Genomic DNA, 20772 nt, shown 5'->3' with positions numbered 1-20772 from the left:
AGGGATTCCATCCTCATGTTGATGAATGGGCGGATTTGCTTTTTAATTTAGAACCTCTTCAATTTGTCGGTAGTGTTTGGCTAGAGATTGAAGGCCGCTAGCGCGCGTCGCTTGTCCGCCTGTGCAATTATCGTCCTCGCTAAAAGAAAATATTTGCAGAGTTTGTCTTTCCCATTTTAAAAGATCGTTTTACACGAAAATGCGCGAAGATAAGGCGCCTCACCATAGCAACCGCGAACTTTAAAGCGCCAGTGATTATTATGGTTTCACCCTAAGCTAATGAGGTCAATCAAGAGATCATTTTCCACTTGATACTATTACATTTCTTTCCCCCCATTTTTAGGAACGTAACACTCTAATCTGAAGTGCTTGTAGGGCTGTTCAAAGTTGCTTTCCAATTTGCTGTGGATCACTTCACACCCATGGAAGGATCATTGGATTCGATGAATGGCAACGCAATTGTAATTAACACGCTGATGATAACAGTTTTGAATACACTTGAGAATTTCTATGAATAACAGTGGGATTGGGCAGGTCGCAGGTAACTCTCTATAGTCTATAGACAGTCTATAGTGATAGATTGTCTCGTATTCCGTCGTGTAATAACTCTCATTGCTACGGCAACGGTTGTAGCAAACCAAATGGTATTGATTTATGGCCGCACGCATATTTACCGGACAAATGCTAAGAAACCATGAAGACATTTGAGCGAGTGGTCGTGATACGGTCTGAACATCACCCAAACGCGAGCACCGGCATTTCATGTAGGTGGTTGAGATTGGGTGGCGACGGCACGCGCCCACATGCGTCAATTTGTCAAATTAAACCATGCGGTTCAGACGTGACACGTCCCAAAATGCGCATAAAAGCATGCGCAAAATCAGGACTACGCGCATTTCTAACAAACCTTTGATCATAAGCAGTTCGATTCCAACTGTTTAGGCCTTTGCCTATGCGAATCTCATCCATTCTGGACAACGGGAATGTAAACGACAATGCCTCATGACAGCACTGGTTATAGACCTTGGGTATTAAACACCGCCATACAAATATTTCCCTTGTCAGCAACTTAATTCTACCATGATTGTTGGGCTTCTTTCCTCATGCAAAATATTTGAAGAGTGAACAGTTTGTAGAGACATTAAGCGGCAAATTGATAGATGGAAGGAGGATGGGTCAGATCAAATCAAGATGTTGACTCGGCACGAAGGGCAGTGGCTTTCTTTTACATCACCGAACTTATTTCTCAATATCGTTCTCATCTACGTGGTATCGACGGTCGGTCACTGGTGTGATAAACAGTGTCTTGTATTTTCTTCGAACGAATTTCAGGCTCTCGCATTGGGCGATTAATTTCGTCATAAGAACGACTGATGACTGCTGAACGTTTTATAGACTGAATACAATGTTCTTTAATGCTTCGTGACTGTAAGGTGTTCACCGGCCAAATTCGACAACGACCTGGGAGCTGCACAGCCAACGAGTAAATTTTTTTAATTTGAATCTAATCGCAAAAGTGTCTTTCGGAAGGGATCGATGGGAAATCGGTTATATGTGCTACTACCAAATCGTTAATTTTGTTAAAGCTCATTTTTTTTCGGTTACGACCATGGCCACGAGCGAAACTACACTCTTTGTGACTGTTCCTCTAGATTCCTTACCGACCAGCGAACCTTCCTCATCCGACCCTCTTGTCATGAGGGTGGCTTACGGTATCATCGGTACGGTGGGAATCTTAAGTAACGGTTTAGTCATCTATGTTCTTATCCGTGTCTCGCAGACTAGGCAAGTCATTAACATGTTCATCATCAACCAATCTCTTATTGACATGTTCACATCGTTGATGTTAATCCTGTGTTACGTCCTGCCCGTGGTGCAGTTTCCCTCTCCTACTCTATCCGAGTCCTTCGGGCGGTTCGTCTGCGTCTTCTGGTACTCAAAATATCCGTGTTGGGGATCCATCATTGCATCTACTGCCAACCTGGTTTGCCTGACGATGGAACGATACATGGCCGTTATTTCCCCACTGAGATACCAGAAACTCTTCCGCTGGCCTCGGTCAGTCTGGCTTGCTATCCTTCCATGGCTCGTGGGTTACACGTATCAGACTTACTGGATCTTCATGCATACTATCGACCCTGACACAGGCAAATGTGGTATTCGAACCAGCAAGGAGGTACAAATTGCCGCAGGTGTCACAGCATTCGTAACTCAGTACTTCTTCCCGCTCTCTCTAATGACATTTGTGTATATCCGGATCGCAAAGTCTCTCAATCACCGTGTAGAGCCGATGGTCTCAGGAGAGAGTAGTCGGCCTGTCAGTACCCTCAGTCCGTCACAAGTCGGTAACGCCTGGGAACCTGTATCTAATGATCGTGTACCGACAATGCTGCCTAACTTTCGGGGCCGAGCCCGTCGAAACGTGATCAAGACTTTAGTGTTAGTCTGCGTAGCTTTCTTTGTCTGTTGGACACCGAATCAGGTTTGTTATCTCATCTTCAACACTGCACAGGACATCGACAAGAAGAGTCCAATGTTTCGCCTCACCATCATTCTTGCGTTTTGTAACATGATCGTCAACCCGTTCATTTACGCTTTCAAATACCGTGTCTTCAGGCATGGCCTTCTCGAGATAGTACCTTGTTTACGACTCGCTCTGCAAAGCACGGCAGACACGTCGATTCGTCTTGAAGTACCAAATCAAAGGAGTGTGATGGTACGAACTGATGACTCTCGTGTAAGCAAAACTGTGAAATCAAAATGACACAACGCCATTCCATCATATTATACTATAGGCAGCTAGCATCCTTGTGTGGATTGCCTTAAAGCCGCGTCCCTTGTCTAGAGATATTGTATAGGTTTCGCCCATACCAACTCTATCGTGGGAACATGCTGACAATATACGAAGCCGTAGCTCTAAACAAGCTCGTTTCGGACTCGGCATTGTAAAATGTATCCCTGGTAAGTATTGGTGTGATGTTCAAAAAGGGTTTTGAAATTATTCGTGTTCAAATAAAGGCATGCCAAGAACAAACTCAACCGAATTCAAGGAAAATCAATCATGCGCATTGTTTTCTAATGGGGAAATGCTTCATCATGTTCATGATGTGACGATCTCGTTGCCTTTTACTTTCTGTGTTTCCTTTTCTTTTCGATCCACGTAGACTACACCTGAATAAATTCACAATACAGTTTTTTTGTTTGTTTCTGGTTCAATGTGTTTTATATATAATTCAACTGTGTTGTTATGTACCCCATCATCGATTTTCCTTGAAATCGGTTGAGTTTGTTTTCAAATAATTTAAAAACTCTTTCATATATCAAACCAAAACTCGCCAGGGATAAAGTTAAGATTCAGGCTGGGGGAATGGTTTTAAAATAATGGCAGTACGTGTTTCTGCGCCGTCGCTAGAGCCTCGCAAAGAAGTTACGGGTATTTTGGGACGCGCTGTAGCTCAGGATGTTTCAGACATTGGTGACCTCACCGTACGACATGAGTCGGGAGTCGCCAGACGGCCGGAGTTACATATTGTCACGTGAGCTACAATTCTTGCGCAATGGAAATACTGTCCACTTTTCCGCCAACATGCGTCCATATTCATGGCATGAGCGTGGCAGACGTTTTGATAATCAAAATGTAGAGAGTTGGTCCTTGTGGAAAATGTGGAAAATGAACTTAAAGGTCCATATTTAGGACTCATTGGGTGGGATACCATACGGTATTATTTGCGTCTTTAGTTGAAACGATTTTGATTTGTCATAATTTGACAACAGCATTGGTAAGCACCAATGCTGTTGTCACAATATGACATGTGTCTAAAATCTGCTCAATTGGGTACATGCTTATTGAGTTATGGCCAACTGAAAACAAGTACCGCTTTTTTTTTCATTTTGTCCATGGCGACTGATATTATTTTGACTGCCGCGCAATAAGAGCGCGGGCCGAAAGTTGCTTTCGTGAAAGTTGCATCCGCAGAGACAGAGCAGCACAGTAAACATCTAAGAGGTTAACCAAACAGCCCTTTTCGGGACTATCTTCCAAAAGGAGAATGATGGCCATTGTTGCAAAAAATGAAAAATAAAAAAGACAGAAATACAGAAATGAAGATTAAAAAATTAAGAAAGCGAAACTACCCTCATCCATCTATTACGTTTCTAAGAAAAATCTGCCTTTTTTAAAATTAGCTATGACTCAATAAATATTCACCCGATTGGAAAGATTTTTTTTCGTTGTTGAAAAGCTACATCGAAAATATCGATACATATTTGGAGAGTATACTCTCCAAATATGTATCGATATTTTCGATGTAATTTTTAAGTTTTTTTGGGAGGGGACACCAACTTCCTTTTTAGGGGTGTGGTTTAGCGTGTTATCTAAGTGCGTGTGATCACTTGCGTTAAGCTAATCCGAAAACCATAGGGAAGTTCTCGCTGAGTTGCCCCGATATACGAAGAAAAAGCAGAATGACACATTGACTTCTTGCACAAGTACCCTCTTAAAGGCGAGATTTTTGACACATTGCTTTTCTACGGTGGTGATAATAACATTGTGTATATACATTCATGGGCGTCGCGAGGGGGGGGGGGGGCAAGGGGGCGCTTGCCCTCTCCCCCCCCCCCCCCCCCGGAAAAGCAAAAAAAAGAAAAAACAAAAAAAGAAGAACAAAAAAGAGAACAAAAGAAAAGAAAGAGAGGCGCAAAGTCATAGTGGTGTAAATTTAATGAGCTGGGGGGGGGGGAAACAAATGTCCCTGCCCCCCTCTAGAACTGAGAAATCGAGAATATGTTGAGAAATACAGGATTTGTTGGAAAAATATGTTTCCCCCCCTTTTTAGAAAAAAATCCTGGCGACGCCCATGTTTACATTATGCGCCCTATACATGTAGGCGCGTGTACCATACAATTATGTTCGCTGTCGTATTGACCAGTGCACGATCTAGCTATTATTATCGGAGTCCATAGTACAAAAGTGTATTAGTTTTATGCATGACGTTCATTGTTCAAATTGGGTTATTGACGTCACACTTATTTTATGTCACACTTATTTCACGTCACACTTATTTTACTGAGGAGTCAGGTTGGCGTAGCGGTACTTTCCTCGCCTTCCACCGCTGTGACCCGGGTTCAAATCCCGCCTGGGCCAATATGTGGATTGGGTTTTCAGTCCCTATATATCTGATTCCGTGGGTTTTCCCCAAAATATTCTTCTGGGCTTTTCCTCCCACCTCTAAAACTGTAATATCCTCTCATTGTCTACTCTCTACAAGATTCGTCAGGCTTTCGGGCTACAGTGCCTAGGGCACTTTTGAGGAATCCTTGGTTTCATTACCCGAAAGAAAAAAAATAACTGTTAAGTTTCGTGAACAACCTTTTTTCTCTCAATTTGTATTGAGTTCTAAACTTTTCCCCTGTTTAATGTACGTATTGACTAATATTTATGTGTTTTTTAAATGTAAATTGTATTATACATTCTGCCACTGGCTGCGAGGAGTACAATTAAAATTTAAAAAAAAAATCCATTCTAAATAATAATAAAAGAAAATGGACTTGGAAACGATCAAAGCATGACTTGAATGCCGCAAACCATCTACAGCTGGGTTTCTTCACCAAACCCAAGTATTAAGTGATTTTTGGCTGTGTACTGAATGTTGTCCTTGATCATTTTCTTCATTCATTCATTCCCTTATTTCTTCATAGTAGTTGATTATTGGCTACAGGAGTTGAAAGAAGGTCCGAAGGGAGGACCCCAATTCGCTTTAAAAAGAGGTGGATCTCCTCAGTTTCATACCAAAAAAATAATCATAATAATGCACAGAATTGATAAGGCTCACTCTCTGGAAAGCCATATTCAAAGGTGCCGTAATTAATGAAAAAGGGAGATTCAAATGAGGAGGAAAGGTAGCATAAAAAGATATGTATGTGAATGTACCAAGTTCATTCTTGGCTTATATACTGTTATATGAGATATATTTACCCTAAAATTTGCACAACGTTCTTGTTTTAAAATTGGTGTAAACCTGTTTTATGGGCTTGGCGTCTTGAAAAATAGCTTTTCAAATTTAATTGATATTTTTTTAGCATTACAATAGTAATGAACTTTCCAATGAGACATCGCACGAAAAAAATGGCATATAACAAGTAATCAATTAATTAAGTTCAACTTTTGAATTAAGAGCGGGACGCTCCTAATTCGTCCTGAATAGTGTGCGCAATTTCTGAACTGGAGCGCGCCGTGTAAAACCAAATTTTTAAACTGTTTTCAAGGCCTGCGAAAACAAACCAGCACATTTATTTGTTACAGGCAGGACATCACATGTATATTTTTTTTAATTTCGTTTGGAAAAGAAAATCTTAATTTTGAAAAAGCACGTAAACTATATACCAACTGTAAACAGAAGAGGGTCTTTGAATACCAGGAACACATGTGCTTTTTTCCTGTTGCACAATTAAAATTTAATTTTTTCATTTCTCCCCCTTTTATTCAATGTAGACAGCATGCAGCATTGGCCTATTTACTGTCATCGCTATAAACTGGCGGACTAACTAGTATATGCGCTGGACACGACATGACTTGTTTCTTATTCTTGACATTACGTTTCGAGGAAGTCCTCCACAAACCCACAAAACACCTCAACTAAGTACAATGTCACGTTCGTCATCAACATCATTCTCTATATCCATCATGGGGGACGTTGAGCCGCCCAGAGACCAAGCGATCAAAAGCAGACTGCCACAGCTGTTGTGCGCGTGTCTTGTAGTCAAATTCTAGCTGTCGCACCCAGGTGTTGCGGGGTCGGCCCCTGGGTCTCTTCCAGGCAATGTCAGGGTGGAGTCCCCCTTGTACGTCGACGATTGACAAAGGCATTTGTACCTCTCACTCACATCTCAGACCGGGTATTGAAATGATAATGGCGTCTTGTCAGATCATTTGCCTAAAACGGCAGGATATTTTTAATGCTAATGGTTCTCAGCCCAAAACGCCCTCTATTGCATTTTTATGCTTTCGAGGGTATCCTTTAATAATTTGTACTATTCGACGCCATGGCGTGAGATTTACACTATCAGTATTCAACCACGGACCATTTATTTATTACTCCAAAATGTCGATTAGGAACAATTTAAACCGTAGAATTCGACGACTTTGGATTACCACCTATCATATTGGTGCTCAGCGGTAATACAACACATGCATGCATGGTTTCGTTTTAAAAACGGACCAATTTCAGGATTTGTTGATGCCAATTTAACTTGTAACTTTAAAAACAGAGGAATTGTGAAGAGGACTCCATTCACTGTAATGTGTTTGAGGCAGAGAAAGATCACTATTTTGAGTATGCAGAAGGAATTGAAAGGAGCAGACTGCTAAACACTTGATGCCACCCGTATGTTTGATTAGCTTTAGGAGAGGTTACCCCTCAAAACATTTCCCATGCAAACCTTGAATGAACGGTTTACGTTTATAGCCTCTATTTTACTTGAAATGTCGTTACATTAAAGCGTTTGATTGTGCAATATGGCATTGGTTTGCTTTTATCAGCTTATACTAACAGAACGAACCGCCTTGTATACCTGTACTTCCCATATAAATTTATTGTGCATGTATTCTGTTAGAACACAGACATGTCGTGTCAGTTACATGCATTAAGTTTGGGTTGGACAAACAGAGTGAAAGATGCATTTGTCATTGCATGAAATACACGTTACAATATGAAAAAGCGCGATCAATTTTGAGAGTGAAAAAGATCTCAAATCGATACTATAATGTGGACGACAGAGTGGACGTGCCTAGAGACCGGTGAATGTTTATCTGTTCATCTTTTGTTGTTTACTCGAGCGGTATCTACTTGTGAGATGTAGAGCGGCTGTGCGTGTGCGCACAGACCATTACACGTATGCAAGTCCATGAGCATCTTTGCTCAATATCGCGTGGTGTATCACTTAACAGCTCGAGTGTTCGTGATCCAACTTCGACTGGGGTGTGTTTGACAACAAATAATAAATGTTCACACTGCGATGTTAAAGTTGCTTGGCTCGAGTGGTTTCCTCTCAAACGAACTACATTAGCCGAGACGAATCCGTTTGTTCACTGCGAATGTGATACGTGTGTAACATGATGGAAAACCATGACGACATAGTTTTCGTGCACAAGTTCTACTGCTAAATTGGTAGCACAGTGATAGTTGTTGCGTGAAGTCTTTATTCAAGATGATTCGAATATCTGCCTTATACAACAAGCGGCGACTGCCCCTAGATGTGCAGGTGTACGAAACTGTCCACCTGGTGAAGGATAAAGTGGTGGACTTGTTCCGAATCGACACTAAGAGTAGTAGCGAGAAGAAGTACATCGTTTTGTCGTACCACGGAGCTGAGCTTCAAGATGATTGGGTATTGAGTGAGATAGGAGTCAACGCCGGCTCCACTCTTAAATGCAGCCTGAGAGAGGAAGTCACACCCAAGCTTTTTGTCCGTTGCAGCTTCAATGATGAGGTCATTGAGATCATTGAGAACTTGGACTTCGCCAGCTCCATGGTAGCCGAGCTAAGACTCTGGATCACACGTAAGATCGGTTTGCCAGTTACGGTGTACCGTATCCTGACCTCCTCAGGCCAGGAGATGTTTGATTCTAATCTGCTAAGCCAGTACGGGATTGAAGTAGGAACCACCTTGCAGATGGAAACCATCGATGGCTGGAATGAGTTTCTTAAGTCTGCAATCATTGGACACACTCAGCAGGTGTTTCGTAATTTGAATCAGACTGATGAAGTCATCTGTAAGTTTCAGATGCGAGTAGCGTTGTTCGTAGCCGCACACTACGGTCACATGGATCTGGCTACTGCCATGCTGAAAAACGGTTTACGCGCCGATGAGAAGGTGGGCGATCACCCGTCTAAAGAATGGTGTCGTAGCTCGCACATCGAGGCGTACAAGACACCGGTCCATGAGGCAGCAGAACACGGTCAGCTCAGCATACTTCGCATATTCGTCTTCAACAACATCTGTGTCGTCCACAGCAAAGATGGGATGGGCTTAACGGCTCTGAATGTCGCATTACGGAAACAGCAGAAAGAGGTTGCCCTGTACCTTCTCACGAAACAATGGGCAAATGTACAATTCTCTGCCATGTGTTTACCCCTTACTGTATACTCTGCCATTCGAAGGTGGTGCGACAAAGCAAAGGACAAGGTGCTACTTGTCCACGGTCTGGAGAAATCCAGCATGAAATACCGTAAATCCACCCATTTGCCAGGCGCGCTGTGTGGTCAAGGAGTCCATGTTGATGGATACACAGAAAGCCTGATGAACTCCTGCCCTAAATCTCGAACTCTGGACAGTCTTAAAGCCAAAAATCTTGAATTAGCCAGGCGAGGAACGCAGTTGTCTCTCACTGACAATCAGCAGCGTTCGACGGTTGAGAGATTACCACGCTTGTGTGGTACTAAGACCCCATCCGTCGTGAGCAGATATCGCAATAAATACCTCTCCAAAACTAAGGAGCAACATTCAAACGTGGATCCCTTGCCTCGTCCCAGGAGCCGTAGCGTTGCCGATACGTCAGTTGTTTTGCCTGACATTCCTTTCAACCAGCATAAATCCCGCCGGGCTTCATCAGATGCTGAGACATTCCGTGAAGGAAGAGACACTGAATCTTACGTTGATTTTACCAGGAGCGAAAGAGGGAACACCGCCTACATTCGCACCGCTGGTGGGACAGGCTCGGGCGCTGGGCGATTCAGTCAGGGGAAGGATGTAGCCTCAATTTCCGATCAAAAATCAAATGCCTCTATGAAATCTGACAAACCAACGGGGACAGAAAGGCGGGAGATTGAACGCAAACGGCGCAACAGAGCCGCTAGTTTAGATTGCTCAATCCCTCTACTCCCGACCAGCGGAGAGAGGGTTTGGGAACGACCCTTCTTCTACTCCTCATCCGACAAGAGTATTCCCCGCTCTACAATTGACCTGTATGAAGGCATGACGGGCAGCACAACATGGGAGCGCGCTATAAACGCTATTACTGTAACCTCATCATTTAAGGACAAATCGTGGCTTTATCGGGTCAGGATGGCCATGTCGCTGTCTGAAACTCAGGTTAAGAAATTGGGAAGCAATCCCGAGGAAGACAGAGTGGAGAACAGCAAGAGACCAGGGATGGGCAAAGCCCGTGTCGGCTCAGAATCAAGGCAAGGGACGAACTCAGCTATTTCTATTCGCAGGACGCAAAGTGTGAATAGTTGAGGAGTTGACATTCATTCCACTCCAATTCTCGTATAGGATTCTACATCACTCAAAACATTCTGCATTTTAAACTTTAAGTCGGTGAAAAAAAAATTTGGTCAATTTTATTTTACTCGACAATTTGTATAAATTTGTATAAATTCGAGGAAACAAATTTCCAGCTTTGTAAACAGTTCGTCTTTTTTTTGGGGGGGGGGGGTGAAGCAACAATTGCCCAATGCTTAGAGTCAATAAAAATTCATTATACATGATGAAAATGAAAAAAACTGAAATCCAAGACACTTGCAGGATTAATTTATCATTTTGTAAGCACACTTTATATTGGTTCTTGACAATCGTTTGAAAGCAAACATCCTTCGATTCATTATAATTTGTAAATAGTTTTCACTTTTTAATTTAACTCTTCAATAGTCAAATATCCAGTAATGAAACTGATACAATATTTTCCATCATGACCATATTTCGATGTGCTATTTTTACAAAATAAGGGAGCATACTCCGTTGATATATCATTGATTGAAACTTGTTCCTTGATATTTAACAGTTGTCTCGTTTGAATACAAGTCTATCTTATTTCAGATAAAATGTCCTTGATGTACAAGTCTATCATTCCCAAGTAGAATGGTTGTTTGTCACTCTGTGTTCAACTAATTTAACGTGAAACCGTTGTCTTTTATAAGGAAATTATTGTTGTTTTACTTTTGGTAATAATATGTTGAATTCATATTAAGATGAACGATTATAGAACATGCTCACGAATACCCACAAAATCTATAGGTTCTCACATCAAGAGCCCAAGAAGTCTGATGAAAGCGTGGAAAAACGATGAAAATGTAAATGTATTGATGTATAGTTTTTTCTCGGCTATTTTAAATCATTTTTCATTCAGATTCACCAACATTCAATTTCGTCCGAGAACAATTTCACATGCTTTTTACAAAACCAATTTAGTCATTTACCATTCAATTTCAAATTCACCCTTTTCAGTCACCGGGTCGAGAATATTCGTCATTACAGATCAAATCCGTCTAAGCTGTTGCCGAATGGCAGCATTCAGAGATCAAATTCGTCTTATATAAATCAATTAGACGAGTTTGATTTCTGAATAACATGATTCGGCGTAGACGAGACGAAATCGAATACACCGGGTCGAAAACGTGCGCTCATTGTTTGAATTTGTTTGGACTAATTTGAAATTGTCTGACAAAAGACGAAATTTAACATTGAAAGTGCACTAAATCGATGTTGATGGACGAAATTGATAATCGGTGAATTCGAACGAAAAATGTTGTTTTAAAATAGTCGGAAAAACCTATATTAATATTGTACTTTTTTAGCAATTTACTTTTGTGTAATATGTAAATACCTTTGTAGCATACAGTGATGTGTACCATTTACGGTTTCTAGAAGGAACTACAATTTAAATTAATTGTTACCGTATGCCGATTACATTCGTCAAACTTGAAACACGAATCACATTTATATTTTTTAATCCACCAGAGTAACCCAAGAACAAAATAGCACCGTCACTACCCAAAACATTGCATTAACAGGAAATGTCTTTTAAACTCTTTGAGAGCATCTTATGTAATCAAATGATAATCATTCCACAGTGATCACACCAGTATAGAGACTACATGTACATTATATTTGTCTTAGTAGATAATGGGTCTTAATCCATGCTTCGATATTGTGTAAACAGTTCGTAGTGTGTTCTGTGCATGATGACCATGCTAACGTTATCATTTCAACAATGATCATGATGTTCATTTTGCACACACAAAAGTAGAATTATATGTGTGTAAGAACTAAATGTATATTGATTCGTTGATGTTAAAAAAAAACAGCTGTAATATATTAGTCTTTATCGCATTTGTTTGGACGGGATCCAGTGAAGGTGGCAAAACAGATGATTTTTTTTTAAAACTGTTTTGGCGCATGGAACGCTGGAGGATCGGTCACTGCAAACCAGTCAATAAAAGAAAACCAAGTTATTTCCAAATTAGTGGTCGGTCACCGAAGCTCGATTGTTTCCTTTCCTGTTTTAGTAAACGGAAATGGGAGATCAGAAATCGGTGAATGATCATAATTCAGTCATCATAAAAAAGGTCAATTTTCCCAGTGTATATAAAGCATAGTGACGTTTTCCATACGAATAATGTATAGGCCTAGGTCGGATGTTGCCATAGCACACGGAGTATTAATAGGCTAAGAATGCACAGTGCACAATGACAATGAATAGAATCTGCCAACGTTTGTATACCCAACATCAATACTCTAAAGGGCGGCCCTGCCTTTCAACACAAACACTTAAACTCAGTGTGGCACTTATGACGAAAAGGCTAATTTATGAAGAAGCTATGCACTTCATGACCATAATAATGGTTTCATCATAAACTGGGGGCATTAAGGTTTCAACTGATATATATTGGATGCGCACCAGAGTCATGCACACTGAGTTTTGTTGTTTTGAAAATAGTATGTTAAAAAACTTCTTAGCATATAAGTGCTGATTCTGATAGAAGCATCCATGTTTGCGCTGAGTTGAAGTGTTTGTGTACACACTCCTTTGACAAGTCCTACTGCTTATCTGCCGCTGTATTCCTAATCACAAAATCGGATTTTACAGTTATATTCAATGTCTATAGAAACACAAGGTCACGTAGCGCCAATGGTATTATCACCATAGTGCTTGTACGGTACTCAGCGGCTTTAATCTCTTAATCCTCTTAGGGTGGATTAGTCTAATCCTATACATGACGCTGATAATCGATAAAGACCCCACTATATAATAGCGCGCGGAAGTAAATAGCTTTTGGAAGGGATGTCTTCCTCGTATGTTCATCAATTACATACTACCATGACAGCACCCCATCACATGAAATGAGCATAGCTGGCTTGAGATCGTGTACTCGCAACTTCCTATTATGAATTTAATATTTATCACGCTGCGTGGACGGAAGACACCTAGGTTCTCCATTTTCTTCCTCCATGGGTTCTCGAAGTGTTTTTCTCCTTCAATTAAACTTATCCCTACCAAAATCCATTCCACTATCCACTAGGCCACTGTGGCAGCTCGACGAAAGCCGTTCTTTGAAATGCTTTAATGTACATGCATGACTGAGTGGTGGCAATGGTGTGACGTCATTGTCGTGTTTTTATGAATAAACATCAAACTAGCTGAATAATCATAACCGTTGACGATGTTATTGTAGCGTGCATCGTAACGGTTCACCATGACGGTTCACCATGCCATTTAAATTTGGCCAATATCTGTACAAAATACAGTTTGTGTTTAACTATACGCAAACAAAATACAATCCTTTTTCATTTGTTTGTATTTGCCGAAAAATCCATCGGTGATCCATCCCAACCAAAATGTAAAGGAGTGAGTGACTCTCTTTTTAACGATGAACCGTGGTTACACTATGGTTTGGATGGATTTTTTTCGTCTAAATACCGGAATGACGGGTACGAAAACAAATTGAAGAAGATGACACGTTGTTTGTGTATCCTAAAATACGGCTTCACATTGAACACAATCTGTATTTTGTAAAACAAATCGGCAAAAATAATATGGTGAACCGTCATGGTGAATCGTGTATCATATGTGTCACAAGTACAGCTCGAAAAGAGCACATCCGCGTTTCTATTTTTGATATTCCATTTATTTAATTGCCACTAGACTGCAAACTCATAAAATCTCTACTCATTGAAACATGTATATTATATTTATCTAGGTACTGCACCCTACAGTTGGTTTCCATGACGATGCAAGAAATCCTTTGAACTTATATGAACATACACTACATGTCAAGTTTTACCAAGACTGGTAAAGGTATGTCCATGTATCTGGAAGATTGACCTGACACCTACCAAACCAAAGGCTAAGAAAACCAGAACCTGGATTCAGCAGGACGGCGATTAACTTATTCAAAATGTATATGATAAAAATATAATTTGCCAAGACCCAACTCTCAAATGAGCTCAACAGAAGTTGGACAATCATAGATTAGGTGCTGTTTTATGATTTGGTGGCTTTCAAGACGAAACGTAAACTGTTATGTTAATGATGAGCAATTATTCGGAAAATTGCCTAAATAAAAGTGTATATATTTTTCGAAAGAACTATTCATGATGAATAATTGTGCCGAGTTTGATTAAGATCGGTCAAGGTCTGCTCAGTTTATGGCGTTTTGTTTCTTACCCTTCCAACCCTAGTGCTAAGAAATTGCATCTAAGCTCAATCAGAAGCGGTTCCAATAAGTTACCTCCGGAGAGAGAGCATTCCTAACTTTCACCGTCAATATTTTTTTTTTTCCTATTGGGGACATGCCAAAGATTAAACAAAAATTAGTGGCGGTGGTTTTTTTTTGGGGGGGGGGGTGAAGAGAGGGGTGCACTGCGACCCCCCCCATACTAATGGTATAAAGAACAGGAATCTTTCCAAACATAATATCCTCCAATGCAAGGTTCAGGTGTAAAGTGGCATTTGGTTGCCGGACTAAATACTGTGACACGGAAATAGGGGAAACCTGTGAAATAGCTATTCGGGGTATTCCAGCGTCATCGTTTTCATGAATCCACACTGTTTACTTTATAGGACTGACGTGCAGTCCTGATTATCCTATCCCAGAAGCTCTGTGTCAATGTTTATGCATTGCTCAAGCACCTGCATGGGAGACCCAGCAGAGAAATTACTTTTTTTCTTCTTCTTTTCTAGTTTGTACTAGCCCCTCTACGAGAAGGGGGGGGGGGGTGTTCCAGAAAAAAGGGGACTCTTTGTACGCTCGTGAAAATGATGGGGGAATGGATGGCCCTTATTACTGACTAAAAATAAATGATACCCTCTAAGATGGCGGCATAATAAGGTCCATTATCTACAAGAACACGAACAAAATGTATGTCAACTGAGAATACTTGCAAAACAAAGTTTATTCTCTCAATCCGAGTACAAAACGTTTGCCACTGCATTCATTTCCAAGGGAAATCTGGGTATAAATGTGATTGGACACTGCATTAACATAATATAATACTCTCAAACACATAATTCAGGGCTATAATGTACTTTGAATTATTGAAGTTGATATGTAAATTTAGAATCTGTCTTTGCTACATATTATTTTGAGGATTGGTTTCTCGATCATCATAATTATATATAGGCTTCGTATTACAGGTCTTCCCGCTCAAATTCGTCAGAAATATATTAAAATGTGTTTGTTAACGTACGTATTCAAGCGATTTTGATAATATGTGTTCTTTTTCATAGCGTTCAATTTCGTTTATAGAATTCTAAATGTTAGCAGACACATCCACATTAGAAATTACGTCATTCAATTTGGAAAACCTTGATTTAATGAGGTTCCTGTCTTCGATTCTTACTTTCCTTTCTGTTTATGTGCATAATTCAGTACTCTATGCATTCAAAAGTAATTACTTGCAATCAAAAATGATTTCTTTATCCATATTTTCATTATGTATCTTATTGGAATTGTATATATTTCTTTCAGGTTTCTGCGAATGTTCTCCATATAAATTGTACTAGAGTTGTTTTTAAATTCCAATGCCGAAATGTTTACCCATTTTATGAATTTATTTGACCATATGTTCTAGGCTAGGCCATGGCTAAAGCGAATTCAAATGCTCCTCGCTGATAATTTCAGTTTCAATGAGCGTAAAATTATAATTTGATTCCCGTACTTTCCCCAATCGTGGGCTCCAATCACTAAATCGAATGCCCTCTTTAGTTAATTAAACAATAATCTTGAACAGTATTCGAATTCGCGCTAAACTGAATGACTCTGAAGCTAATGTGGATGGTACTTTGTTTAAATTGAACAGGAAAACCTATAAAACAAATTTCTTTCCTGAAAGTCATACTTAATGCAAACGTCCAAGAACCCACTAAAATATATTCCGTTGTGTTATTATGCACCTTTAAATACAAAAGTGTAACATTTTGTGACATGCAAAGGATCCAATAGAAGTTCAATTCAGGGTCGTTATACTCTTTTATACAACGAATACATAGACACATTGGACATGCATACTTGTGTGATGGAGTAAAATTTTATAAAACCACATTTCTTACATTCGTTGAGTTTGACATTTGGGCAATTCCACTGAATTATAAATCTCAAAAAAAAAATTAACCAAAATATAGTTTATTTCTAAAAATGCTCAACACTACAGCTATTACCTTTAGTTACTGCGAAATTAATTAATAGTTAGGCCTACACCAAAACAAATATCAATTTTTCTGAGTACGTCCGACACCATGGTGTTTCGAGCTATTGGTATTCCTACTACAGCCAAAAAAATGGTGAAGTATTTCTTTTTACATATCCTTGTAGTAATAAAAATATGATTCGTTTTATCATAATTAAAATCCACTACATAATTGTAAGAGCTACCAATTAAATCAATCCAGGTTTCATAAAAACAGTCTCCTTCACACTGCAGACATCATCAGAATTATCACATTCGCAAAAGTACTTCAAAGAAGTGTGAAATATATTCTGGGTAAATACACATTTCAAACAAAAAAGCTAAGCTAAAAGCTAAGCTAATCTTTTGTATGAACTTAATGTTTAGGCAACTTGCAAATGTTCTTGATTACACACAAAAAAACAGTGAAACAAGTGATCCGCTGATCACGAGTGTCGATCCCTATATGATTTGTGTTCTTAAAAAAGGCCAAGGTTTGTGCATTTTTAAACAAAGACCTCAAATGACCCTAGATGACCTTTGACCTCCAATTTTGGAAGACTTGTGAACCCCCACCTATAGATTTGTGTTCTTAAAAAAGGCCAAGGTTTGTGCATTTGTAAACAAAGACCTCAAATGACCCTAGATGACCTTTGACCTCCAATTTTGGAAGACTTGTGAACCCCCACCTAGAGATCGATCCATCCAAGTTGCACTAAAATCCATCAAATTATGTAGACAAAGAAACATTTGAAGCAAATTTTGAACAATGACCTCTAATAACCTTTACATGACCTTTGACCTCAGTATTCTGATGAAGAATTGTCTTTCCACCCAAGGTCCACTGTATCCAAGTTTCTTCAAAATCAATGAAAGCAAGTAAAAGTTATAATTTTTTTTCAAAACTTTAACAAATGAGTCTACAGGTCTACAGTCACACCAACATTAATACAAAATTAAGGCGACACACAATTAATAACATCTTGATACTGTTATATAATCAATAGCCAAAATAAACAAAATGTGTTTGTTTTTGTGTTTTTCATCCTATTTATGGCTGACCGAAAAAGAATTAAAAAATAAAAGGTTATTTTGTTTGGGGACAAACTCATTATCCAGGTTACATGAAATTGTCTTGAATATACATAGAAAACAGCAAAAAACAAAAAACAAACCAAAGAAGCGCATCATGATTTAGAACCAATGGCCAAATTAATGGAAGTATGTTTGAAGTTATGAATTCATGCATTTGTTTAGCTGCCTAATAAAAGCTTTGTCTCGACATCCTGTGGGAAAACCAAGTCTTAGAAGACAACTTTTCCTTTTTATCTTATTCTGAAGATGCTCAGTGCTGATGATAAACAGACATAGTTGTGTTGGATCATTACATCACTGTTTCGTTGTCGTCATCGAGTTGTGCATCGTCGGTGAAGCTGACAAGAGATCCTGGAAGCTGGATGATAAAATGAAAGCAGAAACCTTCACAATTTCGTGTTATTTCACACAAAAAATGGTTAAACAAGGAAAGTGACTGGACCAGAATTTGAACAAATACTGACCGAAATGTCATGCCATGTTTAGTGCTTCTGATTCATTCTCAACTAAACGTACATGCAGAGAAGTCAAGTTTAAGTCCAACCCATGAAGACTTGCTTTCTAGTCCCTACCTGATAATCCTTACCCGATTGCATGTTGTTTCCTATCATAAAATCCCCTGGGGTTCCCCACATTTAAAACTGAACATGTAGTTTTCATCTTCTCTACATGTTTTTTTTCAGAGTTGTATTACTCATGACTGGGACTCGAATCCCATTGACTCGCACTCGGACTCAGGGAAATCCTATTACACTCAATTCAAAGCGTATACAAACCAGCCTAAAAATTTCCTCTGGCAATTACATGAAAAGTAGAAGGGGGGGGGGGTTAAAAAAGCCCCCCCCCCATGAAACCTTGTCGCCCCCCAGTCGCCCCCCCCCCCCTGAGATTTCGAGTTTCTAAAAAAATTATCATTGATCTACATGACGCCCCCCCATGAAATGTTCCAGCCCCCCCAGCGCCCACCCCCCCCCCCCCCCCCCACCCTCCTTCCCCACTGAAAAATTCCTGGCTACGCCACTGGTTAAGAACACACACAACCGTGACTTCTGTGCTGTCACTGGGACATCGCTATCTTTTGTCATTCACAGAAATCTCAGCAGAATTTCTGAAACTGTTTTGCAAGATCTCCCAGAACCTACAAAGAACTTGCAGTGGGATCTGCCTCTTTCCACTTAATTCTTTCTACCCCAGGTTTGAGAGCTGGTTACATTGTAACCATTAACAAGGGACTTAAGGCATGTGATTTTTGGTATGTTTACTGAGAAAGATTGTGATATTATTCAGGTCTTTAATAGTGTTCCAACTTCTGTGCACTGGCAGATCGTGGGTGGGGCCATTTTAGGACCATCCTAAATAGCTGCGGAATAGCTAGAGGTTTGATAATGCAAGAAGCATTGTTAGGAGTCTTCAAAAAGATGAGTAGCCGGAGCTCAAAATGTACACTTTAAAGGAGCTGCGGCTTTAACTTTTGTTGAAAGTATTAAAGTCAAATTTTTTAGTTTCATTTTCTATTGGAAACATTTCTATTGGAGCCGTTTGAATTAGCAGACAAAGATTTTGTCTAGATTGTCTTGAGCAGGTAAGAGGCAAGAGTAGCGACAACTGTATATTATTCCATGGGCTACCTATGAGATGCTCATGACATTGTCCCCTCTTTGACCCCCCCCCCCCCCCCCCCGATGATGTCGTGTCACTGAGATGCCTTAACAGTAGTCAACTGCTGGTCTGGCCTGTGTGAGCTAGTCGAAGGAGAAGGCATGAGTTTCGGCAGAGAGACGACAAGAACAACGTGTTAATGAGCACGCAAAACCAAGGGATTCTCTTACGGGACGGTGATGGATGAGATGTCAAGAAAAGTTCCAAGGATTCAATATTGGTCGCATAGGAGACTAACATTGGTGTTCGATTGTGTAGGTTAAATAAAGTTGGTCATGTTTGTTAAAGGTTTAAATTTGATGACCAAGAGGTAAACTTTACTTTTTGGATAGCTGCATGTGTTATACTCTACTTTTTAATTAGAGACAAGCTGTGCAAAATGGAAACATTTACATTTTGAGGTTTAAGCAGTACCTCAAATTTTATTTCCAATATATAGTTCTTAAAGGTGACTTGTGACTCGGATTAGGGATAGGTGAATCAGACTCGGACTCAATATTGACTTGAAAACAAGTTTGCACTTTTTAGGCTGATATACAATAACGAATGACCATGAGTGCAATGGTAAAGATAATATCATGAGGTGACAGATGAAATGTTCCATTCCACAGGGCGAAGCCGAGTGGAACAGTAACTTGGTCACTTCATTTGAACTAGTAAACTGGAACTAAGGAAATTCAGCATCAGAGTTATGTTACAGCGAAACCAATAGTGAGACTGTGCAATGGAAGTTCTATTTACCGTAGAATGGAACTTATATTTTTGCGGTGCACGGCTGTGCCGTGCATTGGGACGAGTAATTCAATGACACGTGATCAACAACCCACCAATCACATGACGGCAACTTATTCAGGCATTACATGCTAGTACATAGGGCACTCTTGTGGAACCCTTAGTTCCACCACAAGTAATAATAAGCTTTGCTCAGCCTATAAATATACAAAGCAAGATTTTGTGTTTGTGAATAGTTTTATGAGATTAGGCCTAGGTTATGACACCTACCTCTATCACACGGTTGGGGTTTTCCTCTGTGGTAGTTGGCGGAGTCCTCTTTTGGAACATCTGCATCTGCCCTGGATCGTCAATCTCAGCGTCCTTCTTGAAACTTGCAGAACTCTTCATGAGCATGGTTGGCTGTGCCCACATCTCAGCATTGCCAGGCCTCACTGTTGGAACAGCTGGGAGAGATTCATCACATGATTTACCACCCATGGAGGAAGCTTCAGCCAATGCAGGCCAAGCATCTGCAACAGCATTAGAGCGCAGAAGCCCCGACCAGGGCCTGTTCTTCTTGAGGCCTGATGAGGAGCTTTTAGGGCCAGAATCTGTCTGATCTTCACTGTCATCTTCAAACGCAGGATTGTCAAAGGCGTGCCGAGGGTTGCCGCTTATGGATGGCACCACTTGATCATCATCTGGACCCAGTATAATTGGATGGATTTTTAATCTGTTGTGAAAGAGTACAAATCAATTCATTCTCACTAGTTTGTTGTGATTGATGAGGGAAGGGAAGAACAATCAACATCAAATTATCTTATCTGTGGTCTTTCCCCCAGGAATTGCTGGGTTCGGAAA

At 40.1% G+C, this 20772-nt stretch overlaps 3 protein-coding genes across 3 annotated transcripts in view; 2 read left to right on the top strand and 1 right to left on the bottom strand.

Annotated features, from left to right (window-relative positions):
• Positions 1-1609: 1609 nt before the first annotated feature.
• LOC119733283 (beta-2 adrenergic receptor-like) lies at positions 1610-2764 on the top strand. Its single transcript, XM_038206884.1, has one exon. The coding sequence runs from the start codon at positions 1610-1612 to the stop codon at positions 2762-2764; it is 1155 nt and encodes a 384-aa protein (XP_038062812.1).
• A 4910-nt stretch (positions 2765-7674) lies between these two features.
• LOC119729585 (protein ANKUB1-like) lies at positions 7675-11178 on the top strand. Its single transcript, XM_038202203.1, has one exon. It carries the CDS (start codon positions 8206-8208, stop codon positions 10234-10236), a length of 2031 nt encoding a protein of 676 aa, XP_038058131.1. The 5' UTR covers positions 7675-8205; the 3' UTR covers positions 10237-11178.
• A 5053-nt stretch (positions 11179-16231) lies between these two features.
• LOC119729578 overlaps positions 16232-20772 on the bottom strand; it is a 41284-nt gene continuing 36743 nt past the window's right edge. Inside the window, exons 33-34 of the mRNA XM_038202195.1 lie at positions 20200-20644; positions 16232-17896 (exon numbers count right to left, since the gene is read on the bottom strand). Coding sequence (XP_038058123.1) covers positions 17828-17896; positions 20200-20644 — 514 coding nt within the window. The 3' untranslated portion in view covers positions 16232-17827. The remainder of the gene's footprint in view (positions 17897-20199; positions 20645-20772) is intronic.

This window comes from Patiria miniata, unplaced genomic scaffold (genome assembly GCF_015706575.1).
Source record: "Patiria miniata isolate m_02_andy unplaced genomic scaffold, ASM1570657v1 HiC_scaffold_1, whole genome shotgun sequence".
Classification (NCBI taxonomy): domain Eukaryota; kingdom Metazoa; phylum Echinodermata; class Asteroidea; order Valvatida; family Asterinidae; genus Patiria; species Patiria miniata.
Note: the sequence above shows the minus strand (reverse complement) of the source record. Positions and strands in the feature narration are given on the sequence as shown.